The sequence below is a fragment of the Phoxinus phoxinus genome (assembly GCF_949152265.1).
Source record: "Phoxinus phoxinus genome assembly, chromosome: 8".
Lineage (NCBI taxonomy): Eukaryota > Metazoa > Chordata > Actinopteri > Cypriniformes > Leuciscidae > Phoxinus > Phoxinus phoxinus.
The window spans coordinates 30,106,980-30,130,927 of NC_136883.1; the positions used below are offsets into that span (position 1 = coordinate 30,106,980).

Below are 23,948 nucleotides of genomic sequence, written 5' to 3' on the forward strand. Positions count from 1 at the left end.
ATGATTAAAGAAAATTTGTATTTATTTCTTTCATACACAAGCTCAAATAGTTCTATATATACAAATATACACGACTATGCAACATTCATCTAGTAGGAACAACACATTCTATGTAAAGGGAGCAAAAAAGCTGAAATTTGCACTGTATACATCAACAAAACGTATTTTAAAAAGCTCACTTTTACAATAAATGGACTCAACATCACATTAAAAAGCATGAAAAAACTGTATGAGATTATTTGCATTGTTTCTGGTAATTGTATGAACATCATGTTTTTTTTTTACAATGTAATATTTCACCTGGGGAAACTTCAAGCTTGTGAATGTTTTTTTCCCCAAAACTTGTCATATCAGGCACATTGTATAATACTTATTTTTAATGAAAAGCCCTTTTTGATTGTCAAGTGAAAGGAATTATTTTGGAATCTAATATATAAAATGGAGAGGTTCTTGCGTGAAAGTGCAATGGCAGCTTTGAGATGTTGAGGCTCATTAAAACTTCCTACATCAACTCGGTCAGAAACGGAAATAGTGTTTTGCTGCAGTGTAGGCCAAAACTAGATATGAAGGACTAATCCAGACTGAGTGGATTTAGTGACAGATCATGAGAATACTGTTAGAAGAGTCACTGAATGAGCTGAGGTTAACCTGAATTTTACGTTTAAACATTAACCTAAATTAAACAAAGACTGTCAACTGTCAGTGTAATATAACAATGTTTGTTTGTTTTGGGACAAGTTGGAAAATAATTTTCAATGGATATTCATCTTTTTAAAGGGGAGAAATAATTGTTGATTAAGTTCATTTACATGAAATCCCCACTTTAAATGGTTCAGCTCGATTGTGAGGCCATGCTGGAGGTCAGAGGTGAAGCTGAAGCAGAATTTAATGACTTCACTACCAGTCCAGTACTAAGGTCCAATCCTCTACCCTCCTTTTCCTATAAAAAGAAGATTGGGAAAATGAGTTTCTGCCACAGACTACTGGCACATTTATAGCTTTTGTTCATGGAAGTAGAAAAATAAGCCAAAGTGATTGAAGCAGAACAGCTTTACTCTTAACTGTAGAATCTGAATACACATTATTTTACATTAGAAATCCTATATTTTGAAGTTTAAAGAAAAGAACAGATTTTTTACTTACTGCTCTGTAATCAATGAACATCTCTTTAAAGGCCATAAAGTCAGTGAAAGTGAGCAGCATGTCAAGTATGTCACCTGACACTTCATCTTTGTGCTGTCTAATTGAAAAAAAGAGAGAAGGATTACAAATCAACAGGTAAAAGTCACCATTAAGGAATACTTTTCAATGTAAACACCTCCATCTAGTGGTAAATTATGTGTATTACAATAAGACATTTTAGCCAAGGTTTTTTTAAACTGGGGTCCAGGGGGCCGCAAAAACTAAATATATATATAAAAAATAAGATAAAACAAAATAAGTAATAATGGATTTATAATAATAATACATCTATCTGTCCAGTACTATTGTGAATAGGAAAAAGTAATGATGTAAAGTAATAGAAGCTGAATATATTCCAAATATTATTTTACACATATTTGTAATAAACATTTTTTTAGTACAAACCGGGTCTTTATACTTGAAAATATATACCTTTTAAATTTTAGGATGGGGGTCCCTCACATTACATGATCATATTTAGGGGCACCTGGAATCTAAAAGATTGAAACCCCCATCTGACTTAGACTTGCTCTGGTCTGTATGGTTTATTTAATATATATATATATATATATATATATATATATATATATATATATATATATATATATATATATCAAATAAACAAAATATATGTATTGGCAGTCACAAGGATTATACTTGGGTTTAGAACAGCTGGTGAATTCGCCATACTTAAGTGAATGGGTGAAGGAATCCATGTTGAATCCAGGAATTCGCTCTACCAACTGCTGTTCCAGATGCTTTTCTAGAATTTCAATCTGAAATCGCAAAAAAATCATAAATGACAGTTTAATATTTCAATCTCAACAAGGGCCACAAATGTGTGATATAAAAACTCAAAGTAGCACGTACATATTCATTAAATATAGTTGTATAGCTGAGCTTATTCTCCTCAGACTCATCAAACTCAAGGTAATATTTCTCCATGAAAGACTGCTGAAGATACTGGAATTCATCCTCTGTGGAGAAAATGTGTTAGTTACAACTTGTTGAATTTCATGATAACTAGGTCATATTTCAACCAAAACCATAAAAATAAAAAATTAGGAAAAATAAATGACATTTAAAAAAACTAAATTATATTAAGCACATTGTTCACATAAATTGACTGGGACATGTTCTTGACAGATATGTAAGAATCACCATTGATAAAGATTAATTCTACTAGATTATACTAATGATTTAAAGTTATGGTCATAAGTGATTTAATAAATAGATGAATACCCATAATAATGTCCTCGATGTTCCCAATTACCATGTCAAATTCTGCATCAGCATCTGATGATCTGGAGAGACAAAATCATATGGATGTGTAAATTTTATAAAGCTAAGTTACTTGCATTTTCACAGAAAACAATCTATATAACTCACTTTGAAACAGCAAAATCCTCTTCTTCCAAATTCTGCATGTCAACTATGTTCTCGATGCCACTCAGCAGGTCTTTTGGGTTTCAAAGAAAGTAGAGATAAAGAAGTGTAAATAACGTTACAAAACCCACAGCTAGAATTTTAAATATCCGGCGAAGAGTCGCGACAGATATGATGGCAATCATGAAACTATGACAGATTTCAGTAAGCTAGCTGGTTGTAGAGCAGGTGCATGGCTGACGCACTGCAGCTTTAAAGACGCCAGTGCACAATCAAACGCGAGATACAGTCGATTATTTTCAATTCGCACGTTTATTAATATTTTAAAACAATTAACGTTAATTACCTGTCTCTTGATGATCCATCATAAATCGCCCTAACGTTCTTCCTGAAGTCGCTGCTGCCACGGCAACGGGAGAACGCGTACTTGTTCGAAATGTTTCCGGTAGAAACAACTTTCCTTTCATTTAGTTCCGCCTCTTTGAGTCATAGGACAACCCAACACCAGAAAAATAAGGTATGCTATTTCCGGACCATTACACAGGTTTTTAGATGTTGCGGTTCATTTTGGCCTTTTCTAATTAATGAGGTTTTGGTAAGTCAGTTGATAAACGTTTAAAGTTGAACGAAATGAACAAGATCATACTAAGAGGCACCACTCAGAAAATAGGTCAAATAATTTTAATAATGACCCACTTTATTGTGGAGGGAGAGGAAATCATGATTATTTATCTATGCTATCATTACATATAATCGGCATCATAAAATATAGCCATTTTGTCTTATTTCGACACACTGAACAACAATCTATCCATATATCTATCCATTATTTAAAAAAAAAAAAAGTTTATTGAAGATGTAAACGTAAAAACGTAAAGGACAAAATAAATCAAACAAAGACAACGCAATTCCACAACACTATACAAAGCCACCCTGCAATGCAATTATGAGATTCACATTTCTAAAATGTACGGAATTTGGAACATTAGTATGTATATGATGTTTACCGAATATAATTATTAGTTGTACTGTACTATATATTTATTTCCCATGCAAAATGTCATCTTTAAAATAAAACACCACATTAGATACACTAATCCGTACCACACATCCCAATTGTGAAGTATGTAGAATATATATTTCAATTTCTTCTGGAACAATATCCAATAAAAACAAAGGCAAAACAAATGAAGAACTGTTTTTTTTAAATAATGTAAAATATACAAACTTATTTTAGTTCTTCAAAATGTGTTTTATATTTTGGTGTAGTTTCAAATTCATTATATGATCGCAAATCAACATTTTAATGCAGCTGCCTAACAACTTCCCTTGTTTTGTGTCACGCACATGACGTCACTCGGCGTCGGCCCGTGACGCTGCGTCTCTTTGTTGGGCCAGCAGCAGCGTCGCTCCTCTGTTGTTGTTTTCTCTGCTGCTGAAAAAACTGGAATGCTAGCAGCTAAAGAAGTATTCTCGTTTTGTTTTGCTCTGTCTGCCAAATAAAACACATCGAACTTATCTCACTTGGCGTGTCGCTACATTAAACGCAACCCAGTCATGGACTCAGACGAGGGTTACAATTACGAATTCGACGACGAGGAAGAGGAATGCAGCGAAGACAGCGGCGAAGATGAGACCGCGGACGACACCCTGGAGCTCGGCGAGGTGGAGTTGGTTGATCCCGTTGTGGCCGGCGGAGAGCGAGACGACTGCGGGGAGACCGGGGGCAGCGGCCTCGGGCCCGGGCAGGATGAGGAAGACTACCGCTTTGAAGTTCTAACTGCCGAACAGATCCTGCAGCATATGGTGGAGTGTATAAGGGAGGTCAACGAGGTCATCCAGGTAAGTGTTTTCAGGGCACCCCCTGTGCTCAGATCGCCCTGGAATACCCGTTATAACAAAAGAGGACATTTTTACATCGTTCAGGGAAACTTTGCCCCGCCGTTGGCAACACACGAGACGTGAAAAAGCCACCAGTTGTCCTTTAAACCAAAGTGAATGAAAAGACAGTGTTGATACGTCAATAGGAGACATATATGGTCATGATCGTGGTTATGAAGGAGCATGTTTGCGTCAACCCTGTCTTCTCCCTGTCCTCAACTCATCCAGTAATGACATAAGATGCTTAACTAGCTTCTAACGTTAGTTCACCTGCATATAAAATCATGCTGACATGTCTCCCTTCAATTTGCTTGATTTAAACTAAAGTATATTTCTATTGCCAACACGTTTGCATCTGAACTTATCATAAACCAAGTCACATAAAGTAAAATAATGATATTGTAAATCTCCATTTTATTTGAGTCCCCTTGTTCCTGGTCACACTAGCTTAGTAAGCTAACCACGAGCAAACAGCCCCAGTTTAAGTACATTTAAAAAAAACTATATTGCGATGTCTTCATATGTTTCATATGTCTTCAGGGCTGGTTGTTGGTAGTCCGATGAAGAAGGTGTCCTCTTCATCATCTGTTTAGCTGGGATATGGGTTAGGTCGCGTTAGCATGTGTGGGTTACCTAGTCCTAGTTGCTCCCGACAACAACATGGCGGAACCGATGCTTCATCATGGCTGGTTATGTTTGATTAAACATCACAAAAATAGCTCATCAAAGTGAATTTGAGTCATAATTAATGTTTGCTTTCTGCTGCAGAGTCATAGCCACAGGCTGGTAAAGAGTCTCGTGAAGCTCGACATTTCACTCTGCTAACAGCAGTTTGATTGTTTTGTTTATGCTGGTTAATGTACAGATTTTGCGTTTATTTGTCAGATTGGCACCTTCTATGCAGTCAGCAAACGCCTTTTTATGTGTGCATGCTGTTATTGTGATAAGTTGAAGTGAGCTGTGCATCACTTTATAATATATATTACAGTATAACGTTACCCATTTCTGTGTTGGAGTTGTCTGTTTGTCCCAGTGCAGTGCAAGCTTTCTCAACACACCTGACATTTTTAACTGAACCCAGTGAAGACCCTGGTTTAGTTCAGGAATGTCAAATTGGGGTGGTTGTGAAATTCAGAAGGTTATACTGGTTATGTCTCCTAGTATCCCTCTGGACTGCCTGTCAATGTGCACTTTGATCAACTTTTTGGAGTATTGTGGTACATGCTTTGTCTCCCTGACAAGCAAGAATGCACTCTGTTGTCTTAAAAAAAAAAAAAAAAAGTCATTGCTGCTCTTTGAAGCATTGTCCTTCATGCCACAATCCCCAAGATGTCCTCGCAGTCTGTATCGCGATGACGTACTGGATTAAATCCAATATATACAGTGGACGTGTCTAGTTTATTAATATTCTGGTCTTCTGTCTCAGTATGGTAGTCAAAAGTATAACTGATCTGTAAGTAAAAAGTAAAACTATATACTTAATATAAACTATAGTATACCGGTATATCTGTCTAGTACACACAGACCACACACTTGCTGAATATAAAATGATTTATGCCTTTGTCTCTTGTTACAGAATCCTGCTACAATCACTAGAATATTACTAAGTCATTTCAACTGGGACAAAGAAAAGCTGATGGAAAGGTAATTGTTCTCTGTGGTCTATTCCCTCCCACCAGAGTATTAGTCAGCTAACACCTGTCTCTATTCAATACTGAACCAGCAAAGTTTGAGAATAATCTAGCGTTTATCTCTTTGCAGGTACTTTGATGGTAACCTGGACAAGCTGTTTTCAGAGTGTCATGTTATAAACCCCAGCAAGAAGTCTCGGACACGCCTCATGAACACAAGATCGTCGGCACAGGACATGCCATGTCAGATCTGCTATCTCAACTATCCTAACTCGGTCAGTGCCCTCAGCGCAGTCGCTTTCGTTGCCTCTGATTAATCTATTTCCACGGCTGCTGTGCTGATATTTTATTAGCAGACTCGCATGAAATCTGTGCCTGGAAATACAACTGCCATCGTTCACACAGTTCTGCACATCCTCTATCCCTGGGATGTTCTTTTTTAGACAGTTTGGCTAATTTGATGAATAATTTTAGTCAATAAAAAAAAGTGTGGTACTCTCAGCTCCATTTAATATACACTACTGTTCAATTTTTGGTGTTTGAAAGAAGTCTCTTATACTCCCCAAGGATGCATTTATTTGATCAAAAATACATTAGACAAAAATGGTGAAATATTTGTACAATTTAAAATATTATTTTAATATGTTTTAATATATTTTAAAATGTCACTTATTCATTTAATGGCAAAGCTACATTTTCAGCATCATTCCTCCAGTCTTCAGTGTCACATTCTATTATGCTTGTACCGTACGTCTTATTGATATAATTTTAACGGATATTATTTTCTCATTAATATTAGCTGAAAACTGTTTGGAATTGATGATTAGAAAGTTCAAAAGAACAGTATTTATTTGAAATATATAATTTTTGTAATGGTCACTTTACTGTCACTTTTGATCAATTTAATGTGTCTTTGCTAGATAAAAGTATTAATTACTTTCATTAAAAAATTGGACCCCAAACTTTTTCACAGTTGTGTATTTGCTATATTTAAATCCATTCCATAGTTTTTCTCCCAATATCATTTGATAAAATGCAACGTATGAAGATTCCATCTGTGGCTGTTTGTTTCAGTGGATCTGTTGAATCGCTTAGCAGTGTGAACAGATTGTTTACCACATGGTTTGGATGCGGTTGCATTGTGGGGTATGTGAAGGTGGTATGCAGTATTATTTGGATACATCTTGTGTTTTCCTGTTTGCCACTCTGTGCTACACACTACAGTGTCTCAGCCGTCAGGAAGGATTTCTAATGAGCTCTTTTCGTCAGTAATCTCTTCACTGGATTACTCAAATTGTATTCAAAGCAGCTGAGGAGAGGAACAGGCGAGTCTTTGGATTTGCAGGGAACCTTGAGAAATGTTGTGTGTATGTCCGTGGCGTGAAAGGATAGAATAATTATGGCATGCATGTATTGTTTTGATCAGCTTTTTCATGTGGTTGTCTGAAAGAAAACTTCAGGGATTTGGAAACTGTTCTGTTTATTGCTTTGAATTGTGACTGAACTATTTAACTGGAATAGCAACCGGTGAAAGTTCCTTTCTCACTGCTTGTCTGCTCGAAGTAAAGGGTCAGTTGGGGTCACATGATACAGCTAGCTTCATCTTTGGGGAATTTAACTGTCATCAGTTTGATGTTGAGTTCTTCTTAACTGAGTTTAATCTGATTGCGGGTGTATGCCAGTATATCAGTTTATTAGGATGATTAATTTGACCCAATGTCTAATTCAGATTTCAATGTTTATGTGTTGCTTCATAAAGCTGACCACCACTCTGTTCCCAAGAGATGTTCCATAAATACCATTAGTGCCGTCTGCACAGTGTTGTTAACCCTTTAAGTGTCACCCCCCTTTTTTTGAAAATACATGAAAATGCACTTTCTGAACTTAAATGTTTGTAACTCAAGAATGCTTTGGAATATGGATGTAAGATTGGTCTTGTTTTAAAGAAGAAAATTGGCAGATTTTTGTAGAAGTTAAATAAATTAAGAAAGTGTAACAGAACAAAAGTTATAGAAGTTTGAGTTTATGAAAATTAAAAATTAAAAAAATTAATTATTCATATTTTATATAAAATATATTTTTTCAAAACCCTGGTGACTCTAAAACTGCACAAAAATCAAAGCCAAAAATCTGAACAAGTTGTGTTTTAAATTTTAGGTTGATATCTCAAAAAATGAGCTTTCAGTAAGATTTTGTTTGGGCGCAATACCACACTTTTTCACTAGTTGACATTACTGCCCATATAAGGGCGCCTGTATTTTCCATATATGGTTTTTCTTTATTTCTAAAACATTTTCAGACCTTTTTTTCTAAAATAATTGAACAAATGCTATCTTTTGAACTCTTGGCATGAAAACAAACTGAGGTTTCTACCATTTTTTTCATGATTTTTCATGTTCATCACTATTTCAAAATAAAGGACTGAACACCTTAGGAGTATGAAAATATTATTGTTGCAAATTGATAAATTACAGCTCCTCTGTAATATATTTTGAAAATCAGTCACCAAATATGTAAACTAGAGATTGTAAGCTTTCAAATGATATATAGTTTGTCAATATTAGTTTAGGTTTAGTATAGGATATTACTATTTTAAATATGTAATGAATTTGGGCCCACCGGTGGGCCGGTGACACTTAAGGAGTTAAAGTACTTGTGATGTTGTTGTAAGCAATACTCTGCTTGCGTCAGTCCTACCACAAATATTAAGCTGATTTGTTCTCGCCTGTGTTGTCTGTTGTCCCAAGAGAGAGAACCGGGCATTTACCACCAGGGGGCCTGAGACTAGGGCTGGGTATTATGACGATATATATCATTACCACCTGAGTTTGAAATTAACTTTTTCACTCACTGGCCAATTTGGCTTCTAAATTTTTTAATTACCTGCCATTAAGAACTTCTATCAGCCAAAAAAAAGAAGAAATTAGCCAGATTAACTACATCACAGCTTTAAAAACATAAGCATAATTACAGTGTCTTTTCTGTAAACAAATGCTTTTTAATCTTCGCTATTGCTTCAATGCAAATGAACAAGCGCGCTGTTATTTGTTGCGCAATAAGCTGTATTTAATATATCATGATGACTCACGAGTTGAGTATTTGCGCTAAATCTGCGCAGAATTGGTGTACACTACCCCAGCAAAGTGAGTAAACATAAGTAACGCGTCAAATTGGCTAGAGATTTGACAGCGTTACCCGCAACAGCTGATTTTTACCCGCATTTGGCGGTTGTTCATGTCTTTAATAAGAATACATTTAGATGTAATTAAAACAGTGCCTACTATGCAATATTTAATTTTTAAGTTTGATTAAATTTATGTACTAATTCTAACTAGTAGGCTAAGAGGACCACGATGGAAATAAGCCTTTGGCTTTTTTGTGTGTATTATCCTTGATAGTTTTTGAAATGTTTTATGAACTTTCACTGTACAATTATTTTTTTAATCTTGTTTAATAAAATGAAAATAAAAATGTTAAATAAACCTATTGTACCTGAAACACTTAGTTTGTTTAGGCTAAATTATATTTTTGTTATTGTATTTGTCCCCTGTCGTTTGTAATTTGCTTCTTTTTCTCATTTTTAATAACAGAAATGAGACAAAAATAACACAAAATAGCTATATATTGTGATATGTATCGTTATCATGAAATACAATTTCTCATATCATGAAATAAAAATTTGCACACCCCTACATGAGACTAAAACACATGACAAAGGGATACTTTGTAGGAGCAGTAGATAATCACGGTGGCTGACTCTTCTCCTGTCACCTGTTCAGAACTGCTTCATAAGATCACTATGAGCCAAAACAACAGTGTTGTTGGTTTTATCGATCTGTTGAAGAGAACAAAGCTTATTGTATTTCATGGGCATACAACACTGGATAGCTGTTAGCTAGAATTTTTTTCATTGCTTTTTTAGGTTTAATGTTTTGCAGTATTTGACATTTGTATTTCTGTATATAATAGTTCCTTATTGAGTCTGCAAGATCCCCCCTAAAAGAAAAAAGACAGTTCTCAGGCTATTTCATGTCATGAAATTTAGGGCTGGGTATTGACAAAAATTTCACGTTTCAGTTTGATTACAATTTAAAAGCTTGCAAAAACATCATTTATTTGAGTTTCGTAGTAAAATTGACAGAATTTGAGAGCAGAGACTGTTTCATATCAAAAGTAACTACCGGTAAGCTTATTGTGATATTTTGGATGGGAGAAAAACAGCATGAACTGAAAGAATCACTATCCATCAGAATGTGAATCGATTAAAATCGAGAGATTTATATATTTAACCCAGCCCTAATGAAATTGTATTTACACTGTTCTCAGAACTTGTATTATTAATTTGTAACTTCTGATTTTAAATGTGGATTTGGTGTCTACTGTTCTTTTGCAGTACTTCACTGGTCTGGAATGTGGGCACAAGTTCTGCATGCAGTGCTGGGGCGATTACTTAACCACCAAAATCATAGAGGAAGGAATGGGACAGGTACATATTCCAGCTCTCAGTACACATAGCCTTTAGATTGGGTTGTTGTTATACCAAAATGTCAGTAGTTGATACCAATAACAGTGGATTTTCATGGCTCTTAATGCCACAGCAAAACTAATTTGAACACACCTTTATTTAAACATTTGAAGATTAATAATATACGCTACAGTTCAAAAGTCTCACGTCGGTAGGATTTTTAAAAATGTTTTCATTGTGAATGCATAAATACATGTGGATATTTGATCAAAAATACAGTTAAAACTGTAATATTGTGAAATATTACTTTATTTTAAGTAACTGTTTTATATTTTAATATTTTGAATTTAATCTGAATCTGAATTTTCAGCTGTCATTACTCCAGTCTTCAGTGTCATATGATCCTTCAGAAATCATTCTAATATCCTGATATGGTGTGCATGAAACATTTCTTATTATCAATGTTGAAAACAGTTGTGCTGCTTAATATTTTTGTGAAAACAACGATACATTTTTGCAGGATTCTATGACAAATAGATACTTCAAAAGAACAGCATTTGCTTGAATATTTTTGTAATATTATAAATGTCTTTACTGTCAGTTTTGATACATTTTTTGAATCCCTGCTGAATAAAATTATTTTTATTTTTATTTTTAATTCATACTAATCCCAAACTTTTGAACTGTAGTGTAGCCGTCAAGTACTTCTCAATTAAGTAAACATTGCTTTAAATAGAGTAAAATGAAGAGCAGTGATTTTTATTTTTTCTCTCTTCACATGTAGTCATTGCTTGCTTAATATTATAGACATAACTGGCAGTCGCTGCATTTACACTGCAAGGTCTAATGCACAAATCAAATGTTTTGACACTGACTGACTGTTTGTGAATGTAACAGACTATATTTATAGCATTTTGACCAAGAAGTGCATTTGACAGTTGATGCATTACTATTAGATGCAGTCTCTCTTCTGAGAGCACTCGCTCTTACACAAATACACATGAGAAAGCAGCCCATCACTCTGACAGGCTGATGTAAATACTGCATCGGTTGTGTTTTTAGCTGTTAAGCTATTCATACTGGCCGTAGAAGATTTTTTTTTTCTGTCAACTGACATTTTTTCTGTTTCTCTGACCTATTGTAACACAAGCTTGTTTGTTTCCATTCTAGACCATTTCTTGTCCTGCTCATAGCTGTGATATTCTGGTGGATGACAACACAGTCATGTAAGTGTTTGAGAAATAAATCAGTTTTTTTTTTTTTACCCCTCTCTCTGTGGCCATCGTGTTAACATCCTCCAAATATTTCTTTATGTAGCAGTTGTTTCAATAAAAGTAATATCTTAATCTCAGTATTATAATTGATTTAAGAATCACATCAAAACTCATGCCATTAAAATTCCTCCAATGTATTCTTCTAAGAGAAGTCGGTCTCCTCTCCCCATTGCTTGGGATATATAAAAGCCTCGTAAGATTAATTCTTCTTAATGGTGTGTTCTGAAGTATATTATGGCTACCCTAGATGAGCCGATAGAGTTTATTCCTAGTCAGAAGTAGGACAGTCTGTTACCCTGTCTTGCTGGAAGTGTGAGTCACAACACAGCACCTCCTGTCGATTCAGTTAGATTATTTTGGATCCGCACAGTTGTCTTAACCTACATATGATCTCCCTGCTGCTTTTAAGACGCAGGTACAGGGTCTGATCCTTTTTATATGCTCTTTGTGGCCTTGGGTGGATATTAAATCTATTATGTAGAAGCATGCATGTCTGTTTTTGTCTGATTTAAACATGTCTCAATTCTTTCAACAGGCGACTGATTACAGATTCGAAAGTGAAGTTGAAGTACCAGCATTTAATAACCAATAGTTTTGTCGAGGTGGGATTTCATTTCATTCTATTATATAGTGTAATCTGGGATTTTTTAAAAAACTTAAATAAAAGCTTTACGATTTTGGCTAGATTGAAAAAAAGTTGTGAAATACAGTGAAGAAATGTTTAAGATTTCTTGGTCATCAAATTTAAGCAAATTTGTGACATTGATAATGTGAACAATTTGTACTAAAGGTCAGGTTTCCTTGCTTTTATTGAAACAAGACATTTCTCAAATAATGCTGGATAACACGAATCATCAGATATGGAAGCATTAAGTTGCTTCACTTGTGATTTGTAAATCTGGCTTATTCTGGTCTCTTTATCTGCAGTGTAACCGACTGTTAAAATGGTGTCCAGCACCTGACTGTCATCACGTTGTCAAAGTACAGTACCCAGATGCCAAACCTGTACGGTGCAAATGTGGTCGGCAGTTTTGGTAAGACACTGAACTGATAATGAGATCAAATACTTTTAGTACGTGGCCTCAGATCAGGTTTAGGGCTTCCAACAGCTCAGGGCAGACCTGATCAAGCCAGTGACACTAGAACTCAGGATGGCACTGGTAATCTTATCCAGCCGTCAAAGATACCTGTTAATTTTTTCTAATCAAAGAGTCATTAGAGCCATTAGAGGAAAATGTGCATACATATATACACTCACTTTTAAAAGAGAATGTGTTTTTGTTATGTTTGTGCTAGATCAGAGAATGCTTATCTGCTCTCTTTTCATTTGCAGCTTCAACTGTGGAGAAAATTGGCACGATCCAGTGAAGTGTAAGGTATGTTGAGGACTCATTGTATTTTTAAAAAAATCCTTAAAGGGATAGTTCACCCAAAAATGAAAATTCTGTCATCATTTACTCAACCTCAAGTTGTTTCAAACCTGTATGAACTTATTTCCTCTGTGAACTATCCCTTTAAGATCAACTGGAATTGCACAACAATGCTATCAGTGTTTATATATAAATATATCGAGTCATGGTTTTATGTCGTGTACATTTTTTGAAGCTTTTTTTGTCAACAATGGCTTCTGTGTTTTTCACAGTATAGCAGTTACTGTTATTTCTTGCAGAAAAACCTGGATCATACTTTTCCATAAATACACTGATGTATTTATTTTTTACATTGTGTAAAAAATGTTTGTGCTAAACACCCACTGTCTAAATTCTGAGGCAAAATGAGTAGATATTTTTTTTTATTAGTAGAATGCACAGTTCGATTGCCATTAAAGGTAGGGTTGGCAATTTCGGAGCAGCTAGCAATAGCAAGCTAGCTCTAAAATCACAAGATCCCATTACCTCCTTTCAGAGTGTCAAAAAGCCAAGTCTCTTCTCCAAAGCACATGAACGCCCATGGCCAGAGCAGAGTATTCGAAGCGTCACGAGAGACGGCGTTAAATTACCTCATGCCACAATACACATAAGATTACAATAACAATGAACGTAAACAGCTTAAAAAGCGCTGGCTTGAACCACCTGACTGCTGAAGATTTATTTTGCGTTGATAGTGTTCCCATAGAAATGCACAAATATGAATCTGTGGATGTGAACCGCACAGAGCAGAACATCACAGGTTGCCAGCTCTTAATTAAGGTAGTTATAGCGTGAACACATTGGCCTTGTCTCCGCCAAAGTGTTTTTAAGCAAATACATGGGTTGACAGGCAGGTAGTAAATCCTCTTATTGCATTCGGGCTGAATTGATTGCAAAAAAATTTGAACATTGCAATTATTGGACAAACATTTTTGGGTCTTGAGACTTCCACAGAAGATATATGCAGATTTCTTATTATTTAGACCACTTCTATTATTGATTACTATCAGGATGTGAAGTGTTCCAACCAGTATAACAACAACTGTTTAGGAAAAACATTGCCTACCCCACCTTTAATTGACATCCATTCTGAAAGGACAGCACTGAATGAAGTAATGCACATTTACTGTGTAGAAAACAGGGAAAATGTTGATTTGGTATGGCAAGTTTTTCTATCTGAACAAAGAAAGCTAGCAGACTGCCACCTCTCCTACTCTAGCATTAGGAGGCTCTTCAGAGACTTGTCTTGTTATTGTGGGGGTAGTCTTGGCAAAAACAAAGGAATCTTCTAGTCCCTTGTGCTTCTCATATGGGGATTACAATCATCTTCCATTGAGAGAGAACGTTTAACCCTTCATAAGCACTGCCGCAACTCCCTGCTCTTGTGCATGTTTTTATGTAATATTCTCTGTCATGAATACCTCACTTTTTGATTCTTGTATGTCCTCTGATGTTATTTTACCTCTCGATCCCAGTGGTTAAGGAAATGGATTAAAAAATGTGATGATGACAGCGAGACATCAAACTGGATCGCAGCAAATACAAAGGTCAGTGGGTAGACTCACTTTGTGCGGTGAATTTTTCTCTGTGGCATCTGATGACCCAGATGAATAACAGCCATCTTGCCGTTGTGTTGCAGGAATGTCCGAAATGCCACGTCACCATAGAGAAAGATGGTGGCTGCAACCACATGGTGTGCCGAAACCAGAACTGCAAAGCAGAATTCTGCTGGGTTTGCCTGGGGCCCTGGGAGCCACATGGCTCTGCATGGTAGGTTCAGTGCCCGGTTGCATAAAGCACCTTAAGTTTTTCCCTTAAGTATGACACTTAAGGGGCGATTTCCCCTTACCTAAGAGAATAACTTAAGGGTGTTGCATATAATCTCTTAAACGATTCTCTTAGGTAAGGGAAACATTTAAGTGTTTCACGACAGCGATCCTGGATTCACGTTATAAAAGTCTGTTGTTGCCATAGATACGCAAAACACTAACACAAGCGGGAAATAGCCCCCGCAACCCGGTGAACCACTCTGCTGACAGACGATTTATGAACGTGGAAAACATCTCCCACTATCGTCTGAAAACTCCCAGTTGCAAAAAAACGCAGTGCTATAAGCAGTTGTAACACCGCAGGTAAAGAGTGGTTGCGATGTGTGACACGGTCAAGGGCGCCGTACTAGTTTGTTAGTGATGTCAAATATTGCGCGTCGATCAAAACGGTATTCATGCAACAATAGGGTTCTCCCTATCCCTAAAAATTATTCTTGGCACATAATTATCTTCAGCTCGTTCCATAAATTCAGCCATGTCGTCTTATTTTTTGTCCGCGTTACTCTTAAGGTTACGATTTCCAAACCTTAAGTTATACTTAGGGAAATGACCGTTAAGGGGTTTTATGCAACACTTAACGCTTTTTAAGGGATTACTTAAGTGAAAAAACAGCATTTAAGGGAAATTCTAAGTGTTTATGACGTTTCACTTAAAAAAACCGTTAAGTAACACTTAAGGGTATTTTTCTGCAACACCCTTTTTAAGGGAAACATAAGGGAAACATGTTTAAGGGAAACATAAGGGCAAACTTAAGGGAAAATTTCACTTAAAGGTAGGGTAGGTCAGAATTGTCGAAAAAAAACTTTTATTCAAATTTGTTTAAACTGTCTTTATATACCAATGCATAATTAAAATGTAAGTACTCTGATAAAAAGAGTATAAAAATCGAGTGACTCTAGACCGTTTAATCTTCATTAAACACAGCTCATTAATTCCATTCACTCCCACCTAAAAACGGGTGCGCGACTGCGCGCACGTGGGCAGAGCCAGTAATAACGGCGGTAGTCATGGCGACGTCGAGTGACAGTCGCGCAAGCCAATCCTGTGATTCGTCCCGAATGGAAATAATGAGCTGTGTTTAATGAAGATTAAACGGTCTAGAGTCACTCGATTTTTATACTCTTTTTATCAGAGTACTTACATTTTAATTATGCATTGATATATATAGAAAGTTTAATCAAATTTGGTAAAAAGTTTTTATATAAATCCTACCTACCCTACCTTTAAGGTGCTTTATGCAACCGGGCACAGTTTTTTTTCGTTTTGTTAGAAATATAGAATTTATTGTGATGATTTTTTTTATTTGTTGGGTTGTTTAAGGTTGAAAAGACATCACAATATTCATACCTTCTGGGCTGATAGTATTTATCCGCAAGGATTGCAGTTGTTCCCAACCTAGAATTCATACGTTTTGCGGTCAAATATGGATGCATAACCCTTATGTTTCATTGAATGCTCCAAACAATCAGCTACTGATCGCAAACAGCTAATAATCACTTTTATTGATTCGATACGCAGTATCTCAACTTGACGATCACATTTTAATGATGTGAATTAAGGTATGGCGAAGCTCAACATCTACAAGGTGTGTGTAACTCAAGCCTCTTTATAAAATAACTCCTAACCAATCCCAATAATAGTAACTGCTCTTCAGTCTGCATACATGTGCTCTTCTCCTTCCACTTTTTCCATAGGGTTTCTTATATGTAAGGAGGGGGCTTCAAGGACCAAAGTTTGTGCATTGGGATTCAAAGCTGTGATATATTGCAGTCATTTCTCATTCATTTTCATTACTTTACGCAGTTATCTTCTTAGCTTGTGAACGCAATGCCCCAATGAGAGCATATGAGAAGAGTGGCGTGACTTTAATTCAAAGTGTTCTGTAAACACTCCACTCCGTGTTTTCAATGTTTTACTATGCACTGGTGAAAGTAACCGGATTCCAAAAAATGTTTGCTCCCTCTTGTGATCCACTGCGAAAGGTCTTTCATTATGCTTGCTTTTTAATGTTATGAAATTCTTGTCTCAAGATTTAAACAAAAAAACGAAAAAGTATAACTTTCAATCTCTTTTTTCACCCCAATAATAAGAAAGTGAAAACTCGCTCAGGTTAACCCAAGGCAACGTTTACATATGCACGTCTGGGATCAGTAGGTCCATCTTCAACCCGAGATCTCAAAGACGAGCTTTCCCCTCCTCCTTGTTCCATGCAGTCATCCGTTTACAAATCACTTTGGAAAAGTGACTTATTCAGCTGACGACCACTGAAAATCAGAGTTTAATGTTTCATGATGTGTTTGTAAACAGATTTTGTTGAAATTTACATTTGTTTATTGATGTGCAAAACATTATTGGCTAATAGAACTAATTCTTGGAATGTGTTTTTCTTTTCTGTTTACCCATAGGTATAACTGTAATCGCTACAACGAGGATGACGCGAAGGCAGCGCGGGATGCTCAAGAGGTAAATAATGTCAGTCCTTTTGTGCTGGTGTTTGAATATTCAAATTTTAGTTCTTAGTATTAAACATTATTCTAATCCCAATTTTGATCTGTGTTGCGCAGCGTTCCAGAGCAGCCCTGCAGAGGTACCTGTTCTACTGCAACCGCTACATGAACCACATGCAGAGCCTGCGCTTCGAGCACAAGCTGTACGCCCAGGTCAAACAGAAGATGGAGGAGATGCAGCAGCACAACATGTCGTGGATCGAGGTGCAGTTTCTGAAGAAGGCCGTGGACGTGCTGTGCCAGTGCCGCTCCACGCTCATGTTCACCTACGTCTTTGCATTCTACCTCAAGAAGAACAACCAGTCTATCATCTTCGAGGTAAACCGGAGATGGTCATTTGTAATATGATTTATTGAATTGTCAATTTTTTTTTTAAATCTGTCATTTTTAAATGTTTGATGGTTTGTGTGTTTGCACCCAGAATAACCAGGCAGATCTGGAGAATGCCACCGAGGTTCTGTCTGGATATCTGGAACGAGACATCTCCCAAGATTCTCTGCAGGACATTAAGCAGAAAGTACAAGATAAATATAGGTAAGTGTACAAATAGAAATTTAACACTAACATTTGTCTGTCTATGACAAGCATGGATTTAAGACCCATTCACAACATGTCCAATGTAACATAAAAACAAACAAAATGTTTACCTGCAGTTTTTGCAGCAAACACAAGGCAATGCCAAATGTTCAGCATTTTCCGGAAAATAAATAAATAAATATTTATATATCATGGGCGTGCAGTCATTATAAGCTGCAAATGCTCTGCATGCCAAGCCATTCGTGGACTCGCTAATTAATGCTAACATTATAAATGAATATAAATACCCTTGTTTGAGGTGTACCATAAAGCTTACATGATAATTTTTTTTATTACGTATGTACTGTAACTGTCTGTCATTTATTTATTTGCCAAACGACTGTAATTTTCTTCAAATCTACCAGTTACAGAGGGCTTCGGATAAGCGGATCCACAACAGTATCGTTATGTATTGTCATCATTGTCCTGCATTCTCATTGGTTTGATGGCATATCGGGGATCTCATGATCAGGGAAAGCTGTCCACGAATCACTCGCCCGAGACAAATGTGCTGTTGCTGCCAGATCTTGTTCAACGAAATTCACATTGCATGTTATCCAAAACTAAATAGACAAAATGTATATATTTATTTTTTACAAAAACTAATAAACCGTTAAAGACAAACCTACTGTAAGTTGACCAACTGTCACTATCCGAGGTTGTTAATCAATAGTCTATGCGCTTGTTAAAGTCATTGCATTATTTCAACTTATTTTTTAAAGAATAATTGTATTTGTATTTATTATAATTAAATTTCACTTATTTTATTTATAATTGGCAACTAATATTTATTATATTACACTTTTATTACATTCTTAATTAAAATAAAAAATACTTCCGGCGTACATTAAATACGTATTTTGTGTGTCCTAAGCCGATGCACCGATAGCGTTTAAAGGAAAATTAGTAGTTTCTGCGATGTTAGTGACACCTAGCGGAATTACAAAAGTACTGCATACTTTGCAAACGGCCCTTTTGCGCGTTGTGCCTCCCTCAACTCAAACATCACAATCACAGCTCTTACGAGTGTTCGTGAAGCCATGTGTCAACAGGTAAATGTAGGCTACTTTCAAGAAAAGGTCCAACATATTAAGAATACTTTTAGCTGTGTGGCTATATGCCACGAGAGTAAGCAGTTGAGCAGCTAACACTCTGTATAGGGCAAACTCGCGTCTCACTCACATGGAAGAGAGCTGCACAAATGCGTCTACTGCGTTTTGCAGGTTTTCATGTGTGGTTTCAATAACTCACAGCGACGGACATATAAGGGTTTTAGATCCAGACACTGTTCTCCACTGGAGTTACTGTCAGTTTTGTGTTCTACTCATGACGATTCTACGCATGCTCCGCTCTCCACATTTTTAGTATTAAATATTTGTTACATTTATTTTTAAATGCCTTAATTAAAGGGGTGGTAAAGTATGATTTCACTTTTCTAACTTTAGTTAGTGTGTAATGTTGCTGTTTGAGCATTAACAACATCTGCAAAGTTACAACGCTCAAAGTTCAAAGCAAAGGAAGATATTTGCTTTTAAAGAAAAGGACTACAACAAACGGCTGGTAGGGACTAGACAACATTCCTCCGGGTTTAGTGACATCAGCAACCCTAAAATGTACATAAACCCCGACCCCGGGAACACTCAGTCCATGTTGAGAAGAGGAAAAGTTGTTGGGAGTCAGCTCAAACTTTAGCATCCATCTTTTCACATGCAATAGAAAGTCACTCTGTGTGCATCTCACAACAGTTCCTATATCAGACAGAATATCCATATTGAAGATAGTTAACTCCACATCAGCAACATAAATTCATCAACTAACCATTCAGAGACGTCCTGTTGCATTCTAAATGTTTAACTTCTTCTTGAGTCTCTCCATCTTTGTCTGACTCCGTTTTAACATTAAAGGCAGAACAGTTTCTGTCATTTTAGTGTGTGTCTGCGTGAGGTAATCGCAGCTGCTAACACACACACACACACACACACACACACACACACACACACGCGCGCGCTCTTGAAACCCCGCCCTCTGCAGCAGCTCATTTGCATTTAAAGGGCCAGGCACAAAACGGTGCGTTTTTGAAAACCCTCAGGAAGTGACAACTTTAACATGCTATATAAAAATATCTGTGGGGTATTTTGTGCTAAAACGACACACACACACACACACACACACACACACTGGGGACATCAGAGATTTATTTTGCATCTTGTGAAAATGGCATTTTACCACCCCTTTAAGTTAACTTTGACATCCCTAAAAATACATTTAAAAAACAACAACAAAACATTAACATTTTCCACAGACAGTCTAGCTCCCTAGACCCCAGTTTGCAAAGCACTGATCTAAGGCAACTTTTTCATTCTCTGGCCGTGTTGTTTTGCCGTGCTCGACGGCGCTCTGTTCCTTTATAACAATCCACGTTTTGATGCTCCTGTGTGCAGATACTGTGAGAGCAGACGGAGAGTGCTGCTGCAACACGTTCATGAAGGCTACGACAAAGACCTGTGGGAGTACATCGAGGATTGAGGCTACACCTCCACACCACAGACTCTCTGAGAGAAACTCCACCCACTAGAGCGCTGATGCAATGACAAGAGAGAGCAGCACAGACCTCTGCTGCCTCCTCCCTGGCAAACCGCCCTGCGTTGCAGAATTTGTCCAGATTTTTGTTCCATGAAAAGCATAAGAGTAAATTATATTTAAAAGAAAAAGTTAGAGAATATTAAAAATACAAATATTACATGTTCAGCAGTATTGTTAGCGGCGTGAAGCGCAAGACTGAGAAATCCAACAAAAAGCTTGCATTGTAAGATCATGCCCTCGGAAGTCTTTTCCCTTCTTATCAGTTATGTTTGTGGACGTGTTCCGTTTGACTTTATTTTATATAATCTTTTTGTGTGTTGAAAATTGACTTTGTTTTCAAAATGGCTTTAATTCTGACCATGTCTGGCGAGATCCGTGTTTGGGTTTGCTGAATGTTGATTGTAAGGAGACGACTTTTTGGCATACAGACGTTAGTGGAATAGGACACAAAAAAAACGAAACAAAAAAACAACCAAAAAAAAAAAAGACAAAAATCGGTATTTTTCAATTTGTAAATAATGCATATGCATGGAAGTTAAAGAGTAAGAGTGGCATGTGTTTGCATCATTTTTAAAAGATATTTATCTTTACAAATATTAAAAAAAAATTGTATATTTGCTGTGTAGATTGAGTGTCTTTCCTATCTTGGATCGCCCCTCAAAAGAGGTTTGGACTTGACGTAAACGGGGAGCCCGTGAGTCTCCCTTTGCTCCTCAGGGACGGAGCAGGGCTATATTCTGCCAAATCCAGCAGATCATGCCAAGGTGGTGCGCTTCTGCCGACTAGAAGTTTTGTGGGAGCTTCTTGGCTTTACAGTTGGAGGAAATGGGGGTAGTTTAATGTTCGCTGCTTTTTCCAAGAGTTAAAAATTTTCAAACAGAACAGTGGTTTCCTCTGCTCTGCCTCCTTTGCTGTTATTCTTCTCCTAGGTAGATTTAGGATCGTATGATTTTAAGAGTTATATGAATAATTTCTGAGAGCCAAACTGAGTGACATTCACTCATATAACCTTTTTATATTTTTTCTTTTTGTCTCTCTGAAGTTAATTCTTCGTTCCTGACCCCGGCTCGAGGTTCTTTCTCTGTCCGCCCAACATCCACGTAGATTAAATCGAACCGCTGGGCCTGTCGAGCTGCTTTCTTGACATCTGTTGTCAAGTGTTCCGTCTGAGCCATTGACAAACAGGGTTAGGCATTTCCCACATGGTCCATTTTTTTTCTTTCGCACAACGCAGAACTAATAGTCAGAAGCCACTGTTATCTCCACACTGCTTTAAATTCATTTAGTGTAAAATAATCACACGTTTGCACCCGGGATGGTTTTCCAAAGGGCCGTTTGAGTCATGATATAGTTTGCAGGGAATGTGATGTAACCTTTGTACTGTGATGTTGCATTTGTGTACACTTTGTTCATGCAAAAATGTACAAATTGTGTGTGTGTGTGGACACACCGTGGCTATCATTGAAGCACTGAGACCCCTGGGGTGGGGTTCCCGGATAGACACAGGTGGGACGGTGTCATTTTAGATCAAGTTGGCTTATTCAGACAACACCAAAGTGTCAGTCTCAAACTGGTGATTTTTTTTTTTTCTCCTCCTCTTTCTGCTGGATGTGTGATTCATATATTGGCTTTTCTTTTTTTACATTTCAAATGTGCGCCATGAAAATAAATGTCCTAAAATGCATTTTTCATTTAAAGTAATATCATTCTCTTGTGTTTGGCTATTAATAATTTTGCTTTGTGTGCTGGGAATGATTGCAGTTTGTTTTCAAGTTTTGAGTGCCGAGATGGTCTTCCAGGGATAAATATATGTCAATTGACTATTAAATGAGAATTAGACATTTCATGCAAGCATTTTGCAGAATAATAAATGGGAAAATCTTCCAAGTTTGGCTACTTATTTTGCAGGTCCCTGTAGTTTCCATTACAAAGGAATGCACGGAGTGTTCTGCAAAAAACATGGAATGGTTATACTGGCCCTGTATGCAGTGTGTGTGTGTGTGTGTAACGGTTTCCTTCCGGCCTGTTTGCTTCTCAGTTACGCCTATTTGATCATGTCTGGTAGTTCATGAGCATCCCAAATTAACATTCAAGGTAACAAAAGCAGCTACTCTCATTTTGTTGAGACATCCAAAAACTTTTAATACTTTTCTACATGTATCCTTTCTTTATGCGATTAAATTTTTTTTGATTTCTTGTATACATAGTGTACAAATGTGTAAGAAATTAGTTGTTCGTTTTGAAGAAAACAAATATTAAAGTGCAAAATGTTGCAAACATTGCTTTAGTGTGTGTGCTTTTGTTTATTTCAAGCTAGCTTGTTTTACGTATCTAGGGTTCTGGTTGGCTTGGATCGTTTGTCAACAAGCATTTTATGCTTCATATAAATGGGCCTCATATTATGCAGTTCACAAATAAAGCTCATAGATGTCGTGACTCCACATAGACGACAGACATTTGAGAGGGAGCGTAGTTTTAATTTCAATGTTCACAATGAAAATGTCCACAAGAGGGAGACCAATATTAACCGATGTGAGTGACTGAAGAATTGTAACGGTAATAAAGCATGGCCTTCGGAACTGGGTGGATATATTGCTTATTGTTCGGTTATGAGATTAAATTATTCACCTGTTCTAACTTCGCTTCAACTTTGTGTCGCCTGAGAAACACTATAAGCTACAACATTTACCACCAGACTTGTAGAATGTATTGTGAAAATCCAAACGAAAGCCTACAAGACAAATGGGATGCAGAAAAATGTCACTTATGTAATTTCTCTTTAGAGTTTCTTAAACCGGTTTTGTCGCAGGAGAAATTTTTATTTCTTAATCTTTAAGGAACCTAAGTAAAAGTAAAGTGACTGAAATAAAACATATTGTGTATTATTATAATCTATTACTGTTCTTCCGAACCATCAGAAATCCGTAAAAATTATGGCTTCCACAAATTTTTTTTAAAGGCACAACCGTTTGTTTATATACTGTCTATGGTTTTAATAGCAAGAAATGCTTGAGCAGCAAATCAGCATATTAGAATGATTTCTGAAAGATCATGTGACACTGAATTAATGATGCTATAAACATTCAGCTTTGCATCACAGGAATAAATTCATCATTAACAGTTTTCACAATATTACGGTTTTAATGTATTTTTGTATCAAATAAATGCAGCATTGGTGAGAATAACTTCAAAAACATTAAAAAATCGTACCGATGCCAATCATTT

At 36.6% G+C, this 23,948-nt stretch overlaps 2 protein-coding genes across 3 annotated transcripts; one reads left to right on the top strand and one right to left on the bottom strand.

Moving 5' to 3' along the window:
* Positions 1 to 38: 38 nt before the first annotated feature.
* arl2bp (ADP-ribosylation factor-like 2 binding protein) lies at positions 39 to 3,171 on the bottom strand. The gene is made up of 7 exons (XM_079621398.1): positions 2,915 to 3,171; positions 2,572 to 2,641; positions 2,425 to 2,486; positions 2,053 to 2,159; positions 1,873 to 1,958; positions 1,144 to 1,240; positions 39 to 940 (listed from the first exon to the last, which is right to left on the bottom strand). Exons 1-7 carry the CDS (start codon positions 3,033 to 3,035, stop codon positions 833 to 835), a joined length of 651 nt encoding a protein of 216 aa, XP_079477524.1. The 5' UTR covers positions 3,036 to 3,171; the 3' UTR covers positions 39 to 832.
* Positions 2,964 to 23,005, top strand: arih1 (ariadne ubiquitin-conjugating enzyme E2 binding protein homolog 1). 2 transcript variants are annotated; one of them, XM_079621396.1, is made up of 15 exons: positions 2,964 to 3,085; positions 4,124 to 4,410; positions 6,026 to 6,093; positions 6,211 to 6,355; positions 10,474 to 10,566; positions 11,716 to 11,771; positions 12,355 to 12,421; positions 12,747 to 12,853; positions 13,153 to 13,195; positions 14,704 to 14,775; positions 14,868 to 14,998; positions 17,463 to 17,529; positions 17,622 to 17,882; positions 17,986 to 18,098; positions 20,582 to 23,005. In XM_079621396.1, the coding sequence occupies exons 2-15, from the start codon at positions 4,126 to 4,128 to the stop codon at positions 20,664 to 20,666; spliced, it is 1,593 nt and encodes a 530-aa protein (XP_079477522.1). In that variant the 5' UTR covers positions 2,964 to 3,085; positions 4,124 to 4,125; the 3' UTR covers positions 20,667 to 23,005. The 2 variants fall into 2 exon arrangements, with proteins under 2 accessions (XP_079477522.1, XP_079477523.1); XM_079621397.1 differs by having other exon boundaries at positions 2,965 to 3,085; positions 17,463 to 17,520.
* Positions 23,006 to 23,948: the final 943 nt, after the last annotated feature.

What these genes read in the sequence shown, in the direction of transcription:
- arih1 (XM_079621396.1), top strand. Translation starts at nt 4,126, where the DNA reads ATGGACTCAGACGAGGGTTACAATTACGAATTCGACGACGAGGAAGAG. An exon ending in AAAGAAAAGCTGATGGAAAG is followed by an intron (nt 6,094 to 6,210) that starts GTAATTGTTCTC and finishes ATCTCTTTGCAG; the next exon opens with GTACTTTGATGGTAACCTGG. An exon ending in GTGGATGACAACACAGTCAT is followed by an intron (nt 11,772 to 12,354) that starts GTAAGTGTTTGA and finishes TTCTTTCAACAG; the next exon opens with GCGACTGATTACAGATTCGA.
- arl2bp (XM_079621398.1), bottom strand. Translation starts at nt 3,035, where the DNA reads ATGAAAGGAAAGTTGTTTCTACCGGAAACATTTCGAACAAGTACGCGT. An exon ending in GAGGATTTTGCTGTTTCAAA is followed by an intron (nt 2,487 to 2,571) that starts GTGAGTTATATA and finishes TTGTCTCTCCAG; the next exon opens with ATCATCAGATGCTGATGCAG. An exon ending in CAACTATATTTAATGAATAT is followed by an intron (nt 1,959 to 2,052) that starts GTACGTGCTACT and finishes TTGCGATTTCAG; the next exon opens with ATTGAAATTCTAGAAAAGCA.